This window comes from Trifolium pratense, linkage group LG7 (genome assembly GCF_020283565.1).
Source record: "Trifolium pratense cultivar HEN17-A07 linkage group LG7, ARS_RC_1.1, whole genome shotgun sequence".
Classification (NCBI taxonomy): Eukaryota; Viridiplantae; Streptophyta; class Magnoliopsida; order Fabales; family Fabaceae; genus Trifolium; species Trifolium pratense.
In genome coordinates, this window is record NC_060065.1 from 51,067,122 (window position 1) to 51,082,555 (window position 15,434).

Consider the following 15,434-nt stretch of genomic DNA (forward strand, 5'->3'; position numbering starts at 1 on the left):
GTTTTAACTTCTATCAAGAATTGTACAATCACACATTTAGCAATCGTTCTGCCTGTATTAAAGTAAATTGAATTGAATTGCTCATTACTGTATGTCAAGTGCAATTCTTGCCCGAACCTTTTTTTTTTACTAAAAACCAACTATCTTTATTCATTTAAATTCATTATATATTCAAGTTCGCTAAAAACTAAAAGGATTATATGCGAATTAGTCACTGCACCCGAGTTAATAGCATAAAACGGCATAATGGCAAAGCCTACAATTTATGACAAAATTCAAATGTCTGAAACTGTCATGCCTCTGGACCTGCAACGTTGAAGTGCTAAAGTCATTGAATTATCAAGTTCTTTGCTCATTCACATGCTACAGAAGTACAGATATCATCAAGTTGGCCTTGAAAGATGTTCATGAAATTAGCCATTTGAGACCTCTCGAGGGACAAAACAATCTCAATTCCACTTCCACCATCTCTACAATCAGATAGAGAAATAATACCGGACGAATCATGATGAACTACATCAGATTTCTTAGGCTTCCCCCACCCAAAATCAGTCCCATAAACATCAAGTTTAGGTGATCCAGAAACCAGTACAACAGACTTACCTGGTTTAAATAATTCCTTAAAATCAACAATCATCGTTTCAGATCCAAACACAGCATCACTCTTGAAATCTCTTATCCTCGTATCAATACCATTTGCCGCGACAACAATGCCATCTTTTCCAACTAACTCACATCTGTTTACAGCCACAATATAAGATGCAAGACAATTTCCAAAATAAGTTTTTGGTAATGAAAATTCAGGACGACCGCGGCAATCTGCAAAAAACAGGAAGTAGCATAGATCATCATCAACAACAATAGAATCACCTTGATCACTTTGCTCCGAGTTTACCATACAGAACCAAATCAAGGAACATGTTACCACAAAAGTTGACATGTCTTGTGATGTTTCTATACATTTATCAACTACCCACTTCTTCAATTTCTGAATTTGTTCATGACTCAACACTAAACAAGTTCGTACATTTTTAGGATACACATTCGGAACGAGATCTGCCAATTCCACTTTTTCTAATACATTCTCTTGTGTTTCTTGTAAGCAGGTTATCTTAGGATCCTTGGGGTATTAAGTATTGTATGTCTTTCATGTGAAGGAAGATCAAGAGGCAGAGAGTGTTCAAGAGATGAATTGTTTTTGTTGTTTGCTCTGTTTTTTGAAACAGAGGCCCAAAATTTCATGAAATGGTGAAGTGATTTTCCGTCTGCAGCTACATGTTTGAACGCGAGACAGATAGATCAACCAGAGTTCCGCATAATAGTTACTTGAATGGCCATTATTGGAATGACTCTTGTGTTGTTCTGCTCAGTACTAGGTGGAGGCAAATTTGGAACAAGAGAATGCCAGTTTTGAGCATCTTGTGAATCTGATATGAGAAGGTTGAAGTCTGCTGAGGATTCAGCGACGGTGAAAGAGAGAGTGTCGGTGTTGAGGTAACGTATGTAAGGGGCATCTTGGGAATTTTGAGGGATGATGAGGTTGGAGGAGAAGGGGAAGAAGTGTTGGAGAGTTAAGGAAAGAGAGTGTTTGAGAATGGGAAGTGTAGTTTGAAGGAAGTGATGAGTTGGATGAGGGAAGTGATAGAAGAATATGCGTTTAATGGGTTGTTGGCAGTAAAACCATGTAGTGTCGAAGACAGTGAGGGGGAGTGTGGTTGGTGAAGGAAGTGAACAGGGTGGTGGTGCAACTTGACTCTGCTCTATCACCTTCATGATTGTGTTGTTCATGTTTGTGACTTTGTTGTAAATGGAGGAATATATGTTATTTGGTCATGACACTCGTGGAGTATTTTATAATAATTTCCTCATATGATTGGAATGGTAGGGATTTGTATCCCTCCAATTATTCTCTCATATGGAGGGATACAAATCCTTACCATTCCAATCATATGAGAAAATTATTATAAAATAGGTTTAATTATTCAAATGGTCCCTTAAAAATATTTTAGGTTTCACAATGGTCCCTTAAAGAAAAAAAGGTCTGGATTGGTCCCTTAAAGACATCTCCGCTAGTCATATTGGTCATTTCCATTAATTTTTGACAAAAACGTTAAATGGTGCAAAAAAAACACTTTTCATCTTCTTCCTCCTCCCTTCTTCATCTTCTGCCTCCATTCTTCTTCATTAGAGCTGTAAAAAGGGCCTTAAGGGGCCGGCCCTTTAAGGGGCGGACCCACTTATTCCTGATTATTAATTTTATTTAAATTTTAAACAATTTTTCTAGTGTCGTGAACTTATTCTCTTTTTCTTCAATCAGCACTGTCCACGATCGGCACCCTAAAAAAACTGTGTTTAAAATTTAAATAAAATTAATAATCAGGAATAAGTGGGTCCGCCCCTTAAAGGGCCGGCCCCTTAAGGCCCTTTTTACAGCTCTATTCTTCATCTTTTTCATAAACATCATAAAAAATATACTCAAATCTTCAATCAACCTTCAAACAAACTCTAAAATTCATCTTTTTCCCCAAATTTCCAACATCACCTTCTTCCTCAATTTGTCTCTTCAATTTCCTTCTAAAGCTTAAACCAAGCAAGTATTGGTTGATTTATGTTCAATATCACGTTTTGAAGATTTTTCAATCGTTAATTTTGCGTGAGTTTGCTTGAATCATGTTTTGGTCATTTTTATGTTCTTAAGTTGTTGTTTCGATTTTCAAAATATAAGCATCCACTATGAAATCTAAGCATAGATTCGTGACCAGTGCTAAAAATCAAGTGAATTTGTGTATTCTTTTGTGATTTTTGAAGCCGATTTGAGTTTTTTTGTGAAAGCTCCATTGAAGGTCAATGGTGTGTTCATGGTGTCCATTGAAGAAGATGAAGAAATGGAGAGAAAAAATAGTTGTTGATGGTGTATTGCTAGATGTGGTAGGCATACAAAATCAAATGGTTACTATTTTGACAAAAGAATCAAAGGTTAAGATTAAATGATTTATTAAGATCTATGGTGGACCACATGTAATGTTGGTCCACCTAATATATTTGGTGTTAATAAATTAACGGAAGGGACCAATGTGACAAACGTGATATCAATAAGGGATCAATTCAGACTTTTTTTTTCTTTAAGGGACCATAATGAAACCTAAAATATCTTTAAGGGACCATTTAACTAATTAAGCCTATAAAATACTCCATGAGTGTCATGAGCAATGAACATATATTCCCCCATTTACGACAAAGTCACAAATTACGTTTTTGGAAAGTAGAATATTTGTTATAATGGACTAATTACATTTTTGTCCGTTATTATCTTTATTTTTGGTTTTAAGTTGATGTTATTTTTTAAAAGTTTTAAGTTGATTCTTATTTTTGCTGCCGTTGAATTAGTTAGTCCCTCCATCAATTTTTATTATTACCTTTAAACTTTAACACGTGACAAACGAAAACCACACTTGAACAAATAACATGTGTTCGCATTTAATTAAACGACAGAAAAAATATAAGAACCAACTCGAAATTTTTAAAAGATAATGAACCAATTTAAAACATAAAATAATGATAATGGAGAAATATGTAATTAATCCTTGACAACTCTTTTTAAACTCTCTCTCACACTTCCTTCTCCTATTTCTGTCAAACCGCGGGTGGGGACTCACTGCGTTTCAAAGCTTCATTGCGCGCGCGGGAATTAAGTTCAAACACAGTCTCAATTCGACTTACTCTCCGATTCGAGTTCCCATTCGTCCACCATTGTCTTCTTCAACCTCCGCAGGTAATCCTTCATCGAGTTCCCATGGCGTCGTATTCATCGATTATAACGTCTTCGCTTCTGCAATTTTACGTCGATTTGGCGTGACTCAATCATCTCCTCGATTCAGTTTGCTCTCGATCGCTGTTCTCCACGGTTTGTATCACCATCGTCTTCGCCAAAGGTAATCTCATTGTTCTGCTATATATCTTGCTTTCTTTCTTTCTTTCTTTCTTTTACTTTGCCTTTTCATGTTTGAAAAATTGTTGAATTGATGTGATGTTTTGTATTCTGTTGTAGCTCATGGTACACTGTTTATTTTCTGTTTGATCAAATGCTTCAACCAACCTTCTATGGTAGAAAAAATTGAACACTTTCTGTTTGATAAAATGCTTCAACCAACCTTATATGGTACTTTGTCAGTTCTGTACAGTGTTTAATTAATGCTGACTTAACAATTTAACATGCAACACATGTGAAAAAATGTTACGGATTGATTCTTCTCACTTAACAATTTAACACTAGTCCTTCAAAAAGTTTAAAACTAGTAATTCTTTAACATTTCTTAAAGTGTTACCCTGTTACCGATTGTAATTTTATCGTATATCACTTTTTGTGATGGAAAAAACGAATATGCTCTGTCTCCTAGAGAAAATTCATCAACCGCTTGATAGTTATGGTAGGGTGTATGGGAGAAATTAAAAACTAAAAAACTGTTTTTGAGAAGAGAATCAAACAGGCCCTTAGTTTTGGTACGGTGACTATTTTTTTAAATTGATGTGTTTTCAATTTAGTGTTAATAATTAGGGAAGTTCATCGTTTTGAATGCAGATCTTGTGTTATATGAAACAGAACGCCTTGCAGACATGAAAATCGAGATTTGCATTTATCACTTGATGCATCATTTTCTTCGGTTTGTTCATATATTTCAAATCTAACTGTTGTTTAACCACTTGACGCATATAACTACTGTAAAAATTTAGTGAAAGGATGAAGCTAATAATATTCTTAGAGTGATTAGATGAAACTCATAGTATGTTATCTTTTGGATATAATGTGTTGATCATACGAGTATTGAACTTCATGTGAATTTCAATCATAATTTAGAATAATAAAAGTATTGAACTTCGATCTGTAAATGAAGCTTAATTAATACATGATAGGATAGTACAGGTTTTGATGTGGCGTAAAGCTTGATTTTTTGCATCCTTAGTGTTGGGGAGTCTGGGGGAGCTTGAGAGAAACAATGGGGTCAATGCTTTAGGACCACAAGAGAGGGAGACGCCACATCTCCACTCAAAACCTTAAGGCATTAGGTTAATGGGTCACCTCTTGTATAAATCCAACATTCTTCCCATACATAGTCGATGTGGGACTTAACCACTCACACTTGAAAACCCAACACTTAGTTTGGTAATTGCTCGATTCAAGTTGTTCATTCTTTTTTTAAAAAAAGAATTTACCAGAATTGACTGTGCTCAAAAGTTACTTAGTTTGAAGCTATGCTAAGTTATATTTTGATTTTTAATAATATTAATATTTAGGATTTTAGACCAAAAAAATATTTGGAATGTTAGAATAGTTGTCAATTATGCTTTACTGCACCATTTTATCGATATGCCTTGTGCACTGTTTTGTTTCTATGCCCATTATGTTAACATACTAAGAGTATGTTTGGTTTCTATTTTCATTTTCTGACTTCGTTTTTAATTACAAAAACAGCACTTTGGTCTCATGTTATTTCAATTTTAAAAAAATTTATATAGGAAACAGTGTCTCTATTCTCTTGTCCTTGATCAAGTTTTCTGGTGGTGTTAGATTTGTCAAGTTTAGCAAGGTTATGGGGAAGTTAATGATTACTTATCCGGGGTTAAAATGTCAAAGTATATGTTTATTATCCATATTCCATAATGCTTATTGTGTGTGTTGCACGTCTGTCTATATTCTGTGACGATACATGGATTTGCTATAACTATTGGTTGTAAAATGGGATCGCTGGATCATTTTGGCAGGTTATGGAACAAAATAATTCAGCCTTCATGCAAAAGTTTCAAATGTCAAAGTGATACCTAATGGGGTCATTGATCAAAGAGTTTCTTTTTTGAGGGTCTGATGGATATTTTTCATTGTATCCTTTCATTTACAAATTACAATTACAACTTTATTTTAACTACCTTTTAATTTGCATGATAACTTTTGTGGGATATTAAGCCCTATTTAATTTTATGTTTGCTTATCTTTCTGTTCTTGCTTTTGAGTGAGAAGTTATAGTTGATTATGGCAAATCAGTGTTAAAGAAACGATCAATTTCCTTAACGTGTATGCTTTAAGCCACAACATGCCTGCAGGGACTCATTTAGTTGAAGTGGTAGCAATAGGCTATTTCTTTTCTCCAGTTTGTACTCAATTTGGATATTACTACATCTATAAATTTTCCCCTATGTATGCTCATGTATTAAATTATTGTGTTCATTTAAAAAAGGTATGAGTTGATGTTAGTGCAAGAAACCCTGACAAAAAGGTATGAGTTGATGTTAGAGCCATTGAAGGAGGAACAATATTATGAGGTTGGTTTAGACTACAAATTCCCAGTTCGTTCTCCCTTCCACATTCCTTAAGCATAAATTATTATCTGAATGTCTGCATGCTGTTATCTTGTTTTGCTACAGACTAGGGTGCCATTCTCTATTATGTCCATTGTGAAGCGTCCAATGGTTCTGATGATGGGATTCATGCTGATTGTTGTCTTTCTTATGCCCAAATTGATGGAGAACACGGGTATGCCTTCTAAAGTTTATATATGAACTTCTTTTGTTTCCTTTCGTGTTTATCTCATTTGCATCTCTGTGTGACTGTACTTGCTTTGAAAGGATGAACTGATTACTTATTCATAGTCGCATGATATAGCACGCTATTTAGACATACAATTTATTTTATTTTATTGCCTTCTAGTTTTTACACTGAAAGTTGAATTTGCTGCTTAATTTCCATAAAAACAATAGCAGTGATTTGATTAATGCTTCTGCAGTTTTACCAGATTTTCCCGTAAATTTCACAAACCAGCGAGCCTATGTAAACATATAGTGCTATTAAACAAAGAATAATTAAGGGCAACAATGGTATAGTTTCTCTACACTTTATTGTGAAAAAACATTATGTCCCTAAATATGACTTTCACGATTGAAACTCAATGTTCATAACTTAACTTGTAAGTTTTTTTTTTTTGGACAAAATTTAACTTGTAAGTATTAGAACATAGAGCATAGTAGTGTGTGAATTAAAAATAAAAATTCTAAATTCCCAAATTGGATAATAGAAAATATTAGTGTGTGCAGCATACTAGTATAGTATGTGAAAAAAACATTAAGTCACTCATCCATTAGATACACATTAATTGTTTAACTCCCAACACTATATATAGAGTGTTAAGCCTTTGAGAAAATCACACCAAGCTTGCGGCAATTTCAAGCTTCTCTTTTCTCCCTTTGTTGCTTGATGCACTTTCGAGCCATTCTCCCTCTTTCTTGTTGTCCCTTCAGATTATGAGTGGTCATAGAACCAAAGTTTCTTCGGTAGTAGTACTGCAGTCCCCCTCCATTTGGTTCAAGAGTGGTCCTTGTATCACATTAGAATGGTCATAGTACCATTTTAGACTGGCGAAAATCTACAGTGCAGTAGAACTCTGATATAGTTGTAGCTGGACTCTTTTATTTTAAGAATGTGGTGGTTGATAGTATGTTTGTAGTACATTATTAGGCAGTGCTGTGCAACTTAAGGAGAGCGAATAGTTTTAACTCCAATAAACAACAATTTTAAAACTTTTTTTTTCATTCTGCCATGACTACTACCAAAGAAATTATTGGCTTAGATTTTATTGTTGTAGACTACAACAAACCATTTCTGTTTGAAAGAAATCACTTTCATACATTGGCAACAAAAGATGATATTTTTCATATCAACAAAAAGTGATGCTAACATTTTGCAGAAAGATATTTCAGTTGCACTTGAAATAGATGAACTAATTGAAAAAGGATAAAAAGACTAAAGAGTATTCCCTTGAAAGTCCCATAACATGTCTTCTATACTACATTTAGCAATCACTCTACTTATAGTAAGTAAACTGAAATGAATACTGCATTACTCTATATTAAGTGCAATGTTTGCCTAAACTTATCAAACCAAATATTAGTAACAGAAAGAGTAAAAGCAAAGTGATTTGCACATTCACAAGCTACAAATATTATCAAGTTGTTCTTGAAAGATGTTGATGAAATTAGCCATTCGAGACCTCTCGAGAGCCAAACCAATCTCAATTCCGTTTCCACCATCTCTACAATCAGAAAGAGAAATCGAACCAGACGAATCAAGATGAACTGTATCAGATTTCTTAGGCTTTCCCCACCCAAAATCAGTCTCATAAACAGCAAATTTAGGTGATCCAGCAACTACTACAAGAGATGTACCCGGCTTCGTTAAATCCCTAAAATCAGACATCAATTATTCAGCTCCTAACCAAGCATTACTCTTAAAATCTCATATTCTTTTCAATACCCTTTGCTGCCACAATGATCCCATTTTTTCCGACTAACTCATCTCTCTTTAAAGCCACAGTATAAGATGCAATACAATTTCCAAAATAAGTTTTTGGTAATGAAAATACTAGTGTGTGTAGCAAACTAGTATGTGTAATTTGAGATAAATATTAATCCTCACAGTTAGATTACACACATTGTTTAGCTTCCAACATTATATACAGAGTGTTACGTCTTTTGAGAAAATCACACTAATTAACTTGCGGCTATTTCAAACTTCTCTCATCTCATTTTTTCTGCTCGATGCACTTTCAAGCTACTTTTCCCTCTTTTTTGTTTTCCCTTCAGTATAAGAGTAGGCATGGAACCACATTTGAAATAGATGAACAAATTAAAAAAGGATAAAAAGACTAAAGAGTATTTCAAGTCTCATAAACATGTCTTCTTTACTTAGCAATTACACATTTAGCAATCACTCTACTTATAGTAAAGTAAATTGAAATGAATACTTCATTACTCTATATAAAATGGAATGTTTGCCTAAACTTATTGAACTAAATATTAGTAACATAAAGAGTAAAAGGAAAGTGATTTGCACATTCACATGCTACAAATATTATCAAGTTGTTCTTGAAAGATGTTCATGAAATTAGCCATTCGAGACCTCTCAAGAGCCAAACCAATCTCAATTCCGCTTCCACCAACTCTACAATCAGAAAGCGAAATCGTACACGAAACATGATGAACCTTATCAGATTTCTTAGGCTTTCCCCACCCAAAATCAGTCTCATAAACAGCATGTTTAGGTGATCCAGCAACTACTAAAATCGACTTATCTGGTATAAATAATTCCCTATAATCAAGCATCAACGTTTCAGATCCTAACGCTTCATCACTCTTGAAATCTCTTATCTTCCTATCAATACCATTTGCCGCCACAACAATGCCATTATTTCCAACTAACTCGTCTCTCTTTACAACCACAATATAAGATGCCAGACAATTTCCAAAGTAAGTTTTTGATAATGAAAATTCAGGACGACCACGACAATCTGCAAAAAACAGGAAGTTGCATAGATCATCAACAACATCACCTTGATCACTTTGCTCTGATTTTACCATACAACACCAAATCAAGGAACATGTTACCACAAAAGTTGAAATGTATTGTGTTGTTTCTATACATTTATCAACAATCCATTTCTTCAGTTTCTGAATTTGTTCATGACTCAACACTAAACAAGTTCGTACGTTTTTAGGATACACATCTGGAATGAGATCTGCGAATTCCACTTTTTCTAATACATAATCTTGTGTTTCTTGTAAGTAGATTATTTTAGGATCTTTTGGGGCATTAAGTATTGTATGTCTTTCATGGGAAGGAAGATCAAGTGGCAGAGAGTGTTCAAGAGACGAATTGTTTTTGTTGTTTGCTCTGTTTTTAGAAACAGAGGCCCAAAATTTCATAAAATGGTGAAGTGATTTTCCGTCTGCAGCCATATGTTTGAACGCGAGACAGATAGATAAGCCGGAGTTCGGCATAATAGTGATTTGAATGGCCATTATTGGAATGACTTGTGTGTTGTTCTGTTCAGTACTAGGTGGAGGCAAATTTGGAACAAGAGAGTGCCAGATTTTAGCATCTTGTGAATCTGATATGAGGAGGTTGAAGTCTGCTGAGGATTCAGCTACGGTGAAGCAGAGAGAGTCGGTATCGAGGTAACGTATGTAAGGTTCAGTTTGGGAATCTGAAGGGATGATGAGGTTGGAGGAGAACGGGAAGAAGTGTTGGAGGGTTAAGGAAAGAGAGTGTTTGAGAATGGGAAGTGTTGTTTGAAGGAAGTGATGAGTTGGATGAGGAAAGTGGTAGAAGAATATGCGTTTAGCGGGGTATCGGCAGTAAAACCATGTATTGTCGAAGACAGTGAGGGGAAGTGTGGTTGGTGATGGAAGTGAACTGGGTGGTGGTGCAACATGACTCTGCTCTATCACCTTCATATTTGTGTTTGTGACTTTGTTGTAAATGGAGGATCAATTTATATTGGAGGAATTGATCTCCAAGATAAGAATCAAACGGAGGAATATATGTTCATTGCTCTACAATATCATCTTAAAATTGAGAGTTAAGTCTAACTCATTGTAAAGTAAAAATTACTTTTACTTTATAAACACATTTTCAGAGAATCTCGCTCAGACTTCTTAATCTTTATCATTGTATTAAACTATTTATAGACGGAGGTGGAATAGAGCTTATGGGGCACTATCTTTTAAAACTTTTTTTATTATCACTACTTTATATGGCCCTCACCCAATAGAAATGTTATAAGGTGCTCCACTCCATTTACTTATTACTCTCTCTGTCACTTAATATAAGCCTCTGTTGCAATTTTTCACGCATATTAAGAAAAATTGGTAGTGTAATAAATGTATACTTTTTGGATATTACAATTACTAAATTATCCTTGGTGAAAAGATGTATTTGTAGTTGACTTTTCGGATTTCAATATAAAGTGGGATTATGTTTGAAAAAGTAATAATAAATGTGTTTAGAGGATTACAAAGGGACTTATATTTATGGACAAATTTTATCTTTGAAAGGGTGCTTATAATTAGGGACGGAGGAAGTACAATAATACATTGTTTTGTCTCACTCTTGGTAAAGTTGGCCCATATCAAAGAAATTAAAAAATATATATATAAAACAAACACAAAAACACTACATAGTGACAAACCACACTTAATAAAGAAACATTTTTCAGACTATCTCTCTCTTCGTGCAGAAAACGCAGCAACCCATATATAGGGCTGCGCACCTTGGCGGTGCAGGACCTGCCGCGCCTCGCGCAGCCACCAGCAAGCCAACCACATTCCTGCTTCAACATTGCGCCTAGGCAGCACCCTCTGCGCCTAGCGCTGCGCAGGGGGCAGTTCCAGTTCTGATTTTCTGCCTCACAATTTGAAGGCAAATTCCAACAATGTCATTTATAGTCACATGAATTAGCACCCTATTTAATTAGACATACATTTTTTTTTTGCCTTCCATTTTTTACACTGAAAGTTGAATTTGCTGCTTAATTTCCATAAAATCAATAGCAACGATTTGATTAATGCTTCTGCGGTTGTACCAGATTTGCCTGTAAACTTCACAAACCAGTGAGCCTATGTAAACATATAGAACTACTATACAAGGAATAATTAAGGGAAACAATGGTATAGTTTCTCTACACACTATTGTGAAAAAAACATTATGTCCCTAACTAACTATGGCTTTGACGATTGAAACTCAATGTTCATAACTTAACTTGTAAGTTTTTTTTTTGGACAGAATTTAACTTGTAAGTATTAGAACACAGAGCATAGAGCATAGTTGTAGTGTGTGAATTAAAAATAAAAATTATTAATTCTCACATCGGATAATAGAAAATACTAGTGTGTGTAGCATATTAATTAGTATGGGTAATTTGAAGCATATTAATTAGTATGGGTAATTTGAAAAAAACAGTAAGTCTCTCATCGATTAGATTACACATTGTGTAACTTCCAACACTATATAAAAGAGTGTTAAGCCTTTGAGAAGATGTAGTCTACCTCAGTATGTCTTGTGCTGGGTAGACTGTTTGTGAAAACAAAAAAAAAAAAACCTTTGAGAAAATCACACTAAGCTTGCGGCAATTTCAAGTTTCTCTCTTCTAGCCTTCTCCCTTTGTTGCTTGATGCACTTTCGAGCCATTTCTCCCTCTTTCTTGTTGTCCCTTCAGATTAAGAGTGGTCATCGAACTACAGTCTCTTCGGTAATAGTACTGCAATCCCCTCCATTTGGTTTATGAGTGGTCCTCATATCATAAGGATGAACATAGTACCATTTTAGAATGGTGAAATCCTACAGTAGAACCAACAATTTTAACTCCGATAACAACAATTTTAAAACATTTTCTTCCTGCCATAACAACCAAAGAAATTATTGGCTTAGATTTTTTTGTGGTGACACAACAAACCATTTCAGTTTGAAAGAAATCACTTCATACATTGGCAATAAAAGATGATATTTTTCATATCAACAAAAGAGTTGCTAACATTTTCAGGAAGATATTTCAATTGCACTGGAAATAGATGAACTAATTGAAAAAAGATAAAAAGACTAAAGAGTATACCCTTGAAAGTCCCATAACATGCCTTCTACACTACATTTAACAATCACTCTACTTATAGTAAGTAAACTGAAATGAATACATCATTACTCTATATAAAAGGAATGTTTGCTGAAACTTATTGAACCAAATATTAGTAACAGAAAGAGTAAAAGCAAAGTGATTTGCACATTCACATGCTACAAATATTATCAAGTTGTTCTTGAAAGATGCTGATGAAATCAGTCATTCTAGACCTCTCAAGAGCCAAACCAATCTCAATTCCATTACCACCATCTCTACAATCAGAAAGAGATATCGAACCGGACGAATCAAGATGAACTGCATCAGATTTCTTAGGCTTCCCCCAACCAAAATCAGTCTCATAAACAGCAAGTTTAGGTGATCCAGCAACTATTACAAGAGACGTACCCGGCTTCGATAAATCCCTATAATCAGACATCAATGATTCAGCTCCTAACAAAGCATTACTCTTAAAATCTCTTATCTTCTTTTCAATACCCTTTGCCGCCGCAACAATCCCATTTTTTCCAACTAACTCATCTCTCTTTACAGCCACAATTAAAGATGAAATACAATTTCCAAAATAAGTTTTTGGTAATGAAAATTCAGGGCTATCACGACAATCTGCAAGAAACACAAAGTAGCATAGATCATCAACATAATCACCTTCATTTTGCTCTGATTTTATCATGCAGAACCAAATCAAGGAACTTGTTACAACAAAAGTTGACACATGTTGTGTTCCATGACTATCTTTACATTTTTCAGCAACCCATTTCTTCAATTTCTGAACTTGTTCAAAGCTTAATACTAAAGTTGTTCTTATCTTATTAACATAAGAATCTCTAACAAGACCCGTGAATTCCATGTTTTTCGAATCAAAATCTTGTAGTTCTTCTAAGTATATTTGTTTAAGACCCTTCGGATCTTTAACTCTATCTCTTTCGTGTGAAGGCAGATCGAGATGCAAAGACAGAGACTGTTCAAGAGATATATCATTGTTGTTTGCTCTGTTTTTTGAAACAGAGGCCCAAAACTTCATGAAATGGTGAAGTGATTTTCCGTCTGCAGCAACATGGTTGAAAGTGAGACATATAGAAAAGCCGGAGTTCGGCATAACTGTGACTTGTATGGCCATTATCGGAATGACTCGTGTATTGTTCTGTTCAGTACTGGGTGGAGGCAAATTTGGAACAAGAGGGTGCCAATTTTGAGCATCTTGTGAATCAGATATAAGGAGGTTAAAGTCTCCTGAGGATTCAGCTACGGTGAAAGAAAGAGAGTCGGTATCGAGGTAACGTATATAAGGGGCATCTTGGGAGTTTTGAGGGATGATGATGTTGGAGGAGAAGGGGAAGAAGTGTTGAAGGGTTAAGGAAAGAGAGTGTTTGAGAATAGGAAGTGTTGTTTGAAGAAAGTGATGAGTTGGATGAGGGAAATGGTAGAAGAATATGCGATGAATTGGGTGACAGTAAAACCATGGAAAATCAAAGAAAGTTAAGGGGAGGATGGTTGGTGATGGAACTGAATTGGGTGGTGGTGAAACTTTACTCTGTTCTATCACCTTCATGTTTGTGAAGTTATTGTGGAATGAGAAGGAGAAGTTGTGAAAGACTACTAAGGTTTGAATTTGTTGCCAGTTACTGGTCCCACCTGCATCACAAAATTACATAATTTGGAGTAATTATTTGACTAAGATACATAGTTATGTTGTTATAGATGTATAATTAACATTATAAACTAGGTGGAGGATCAATGTATATTTTGGAGGATTTGATCTGCTAAGATAAGAATCAAACGGAGGAATATATCATATATGAGTGGAACTTGTTGATGATTTTTATTTTAATATATATGTTCATTGCTCATGCAACTCGTGGAAGGTTTTATATAGTAATTTTTTATGATTTGAATGTGCAATATTCACAAAAAGAAAAAGATGATGAAGTTTGTGGTGGCTTTTACTAGGTTACAGATATGTCATGTGTGTCATATGATCATGAACATTTATTACATTGTCATAATCTTGAACATTTATTCAAATTTTTTTATCTTTATAGCTCAATTAATCATTGGATTAAAAAAATGAGAGAGGATCAATGAACATAAAATACTAGGGAGAATTCAGATCCATCCATGAGATTCTTGGTCCATGACTTTGGATGGAGAGCAGGTAGGTATTGAGTATTGCTAACTAGTGTCTTCGAAACTCTAATAATAAACTAAAAAAGAAATTAATAGAAGAAAATGTATGCATTGAAAAAGAATAATAGTATTAATTTTGAAACTTCGGACACTTCTATCTTTTTAATGTAATTTTGAAAGAAAAAAAAATCGATGCCAATTTTATAAATATAAATTATAAAAGAATAATATTAAAAGTTATAAAGTGATTTTTTCTATATAAAAAATTATAAAGTGGTTGATTGCATCAAATTATATAAAAGAGGAGCATGCTAACAAGCGTAAATAAGAAAAAAATTGTGTTGAATGACGTTTTAGACTTTTGATTACATCATTACATACTTTTCATGACATTATTACTATAATTTTTAGGCACTTGTTAACATACGGCTTGGAAAGCGCCACAAAAAGCTGATTTTCATTTCAATATGCTATTGAGATAAATTTGGAGCAAACTTACAGTGTGAAAAGCGAACAACATTTTTTTTTTTTCAAAAGAGTGAATCTAACCAAGAGTGTAATCGAAGCTATTCCTATTTATCCCACGATGACTACTAAAATTCCATCGAATTAGTTGGAAGAGGCAGAGAAGATTGAGAGAGCTTTCATATTTAGGAGGATATTGAACAAGTTCAAAAGTCGCTTGATGTCCGTTGGGACCTTGCTACAAAACCTAAAGAACTGAGAGGTTTCGGACTGCAAATATGAATGTGATCAAAGTAGCGGATTCTACCAATCGTTAGTTGGTTCGGTGGTGATTGGTGTTGAACTTGGTAGGGAGGACCACGGTTCGATTCCCCTTAACTACGATCGGGAGGG

General features: G+C 34.6%; 2 protein-coding genes, 1 long non-coding RNA gene and 1 pseudogene across 3 annotated transcripts; 1 reads left to right on the forward strand and 3 right to left on the reverse strand.

Moving 5' to 3' along the window:
* Window positions 1-118: 118 nt before the first annotated feature.
* LOC123894643 lies at window positions 119-1,788 on the reverse strand (annotated as a pseudogene).
* A 1,825-nt stretch (window positions 1,789-3,613) lies between these two features.
* On the forward strand, window positions 3,614-7,250 carry LOC123894646. Its single transcript, XR_006803886.1, has 5 exons — window positions 3,614-3,932; window positions 5,761-5,876; window positions 6,080-6,315; window positions 6,418-6,526; window positions 6,777-7,250. It is a non-coding gene; the product is annotated as an uncharacterized LOC123894646 (long non-coding RNA).
* An 829-nt stretch (window positions 7,251-8,079) lies between these two features.
* Window positions 8,080-10,535, reverse strand: LOC123894644 (coumaroyl-CoA:anthocyanidin 3-O-glucoside-6''-O-coumaroyltransferase 1-like). Its single transcript, XM_045944702.1, has one exon. The coding sequence runs from the start codon at window positions 10,276-10,278 to the stop codon at window positions 8,881-8,883; it is 1,398 nt and encodes a 465-aa protein (XP_045800658.1). The 5' UTR covers window positions 10,279-10,535; the 3' UTR covers window positions 8,080-8,880.
* Window positions 10,536-12,302: 1,767 nt separating this feature from the next.
* Window positions 12,303-14,097, reverse strand: LOC123894645 (coumaroyl-CoA:anthocyanidin 3-O-glucoside-6''-O-coumaroyltransferase 1-like; the record flags this gene model as incomplete). Its single annotated transcript, XM_045944703.1, has 1 exon — window positions 12,303-14,097. A coding segment is annotated over one exon (1,497 nt), but the record flags the coding sequence as incomplete, so codon positions are not given.
* Window positions 14,098-15,434: the final 1,337 nt, after the last annotated feature.

Coding starts and splice junctions, on each gene's coding strand:
- LOC123894644 (XM_045944702.1), bottom strand. CDS start 10,278: ATGAAGGTGATAGAGCAGAGTCATGTTGCACCACCACCCAGTTCACTT.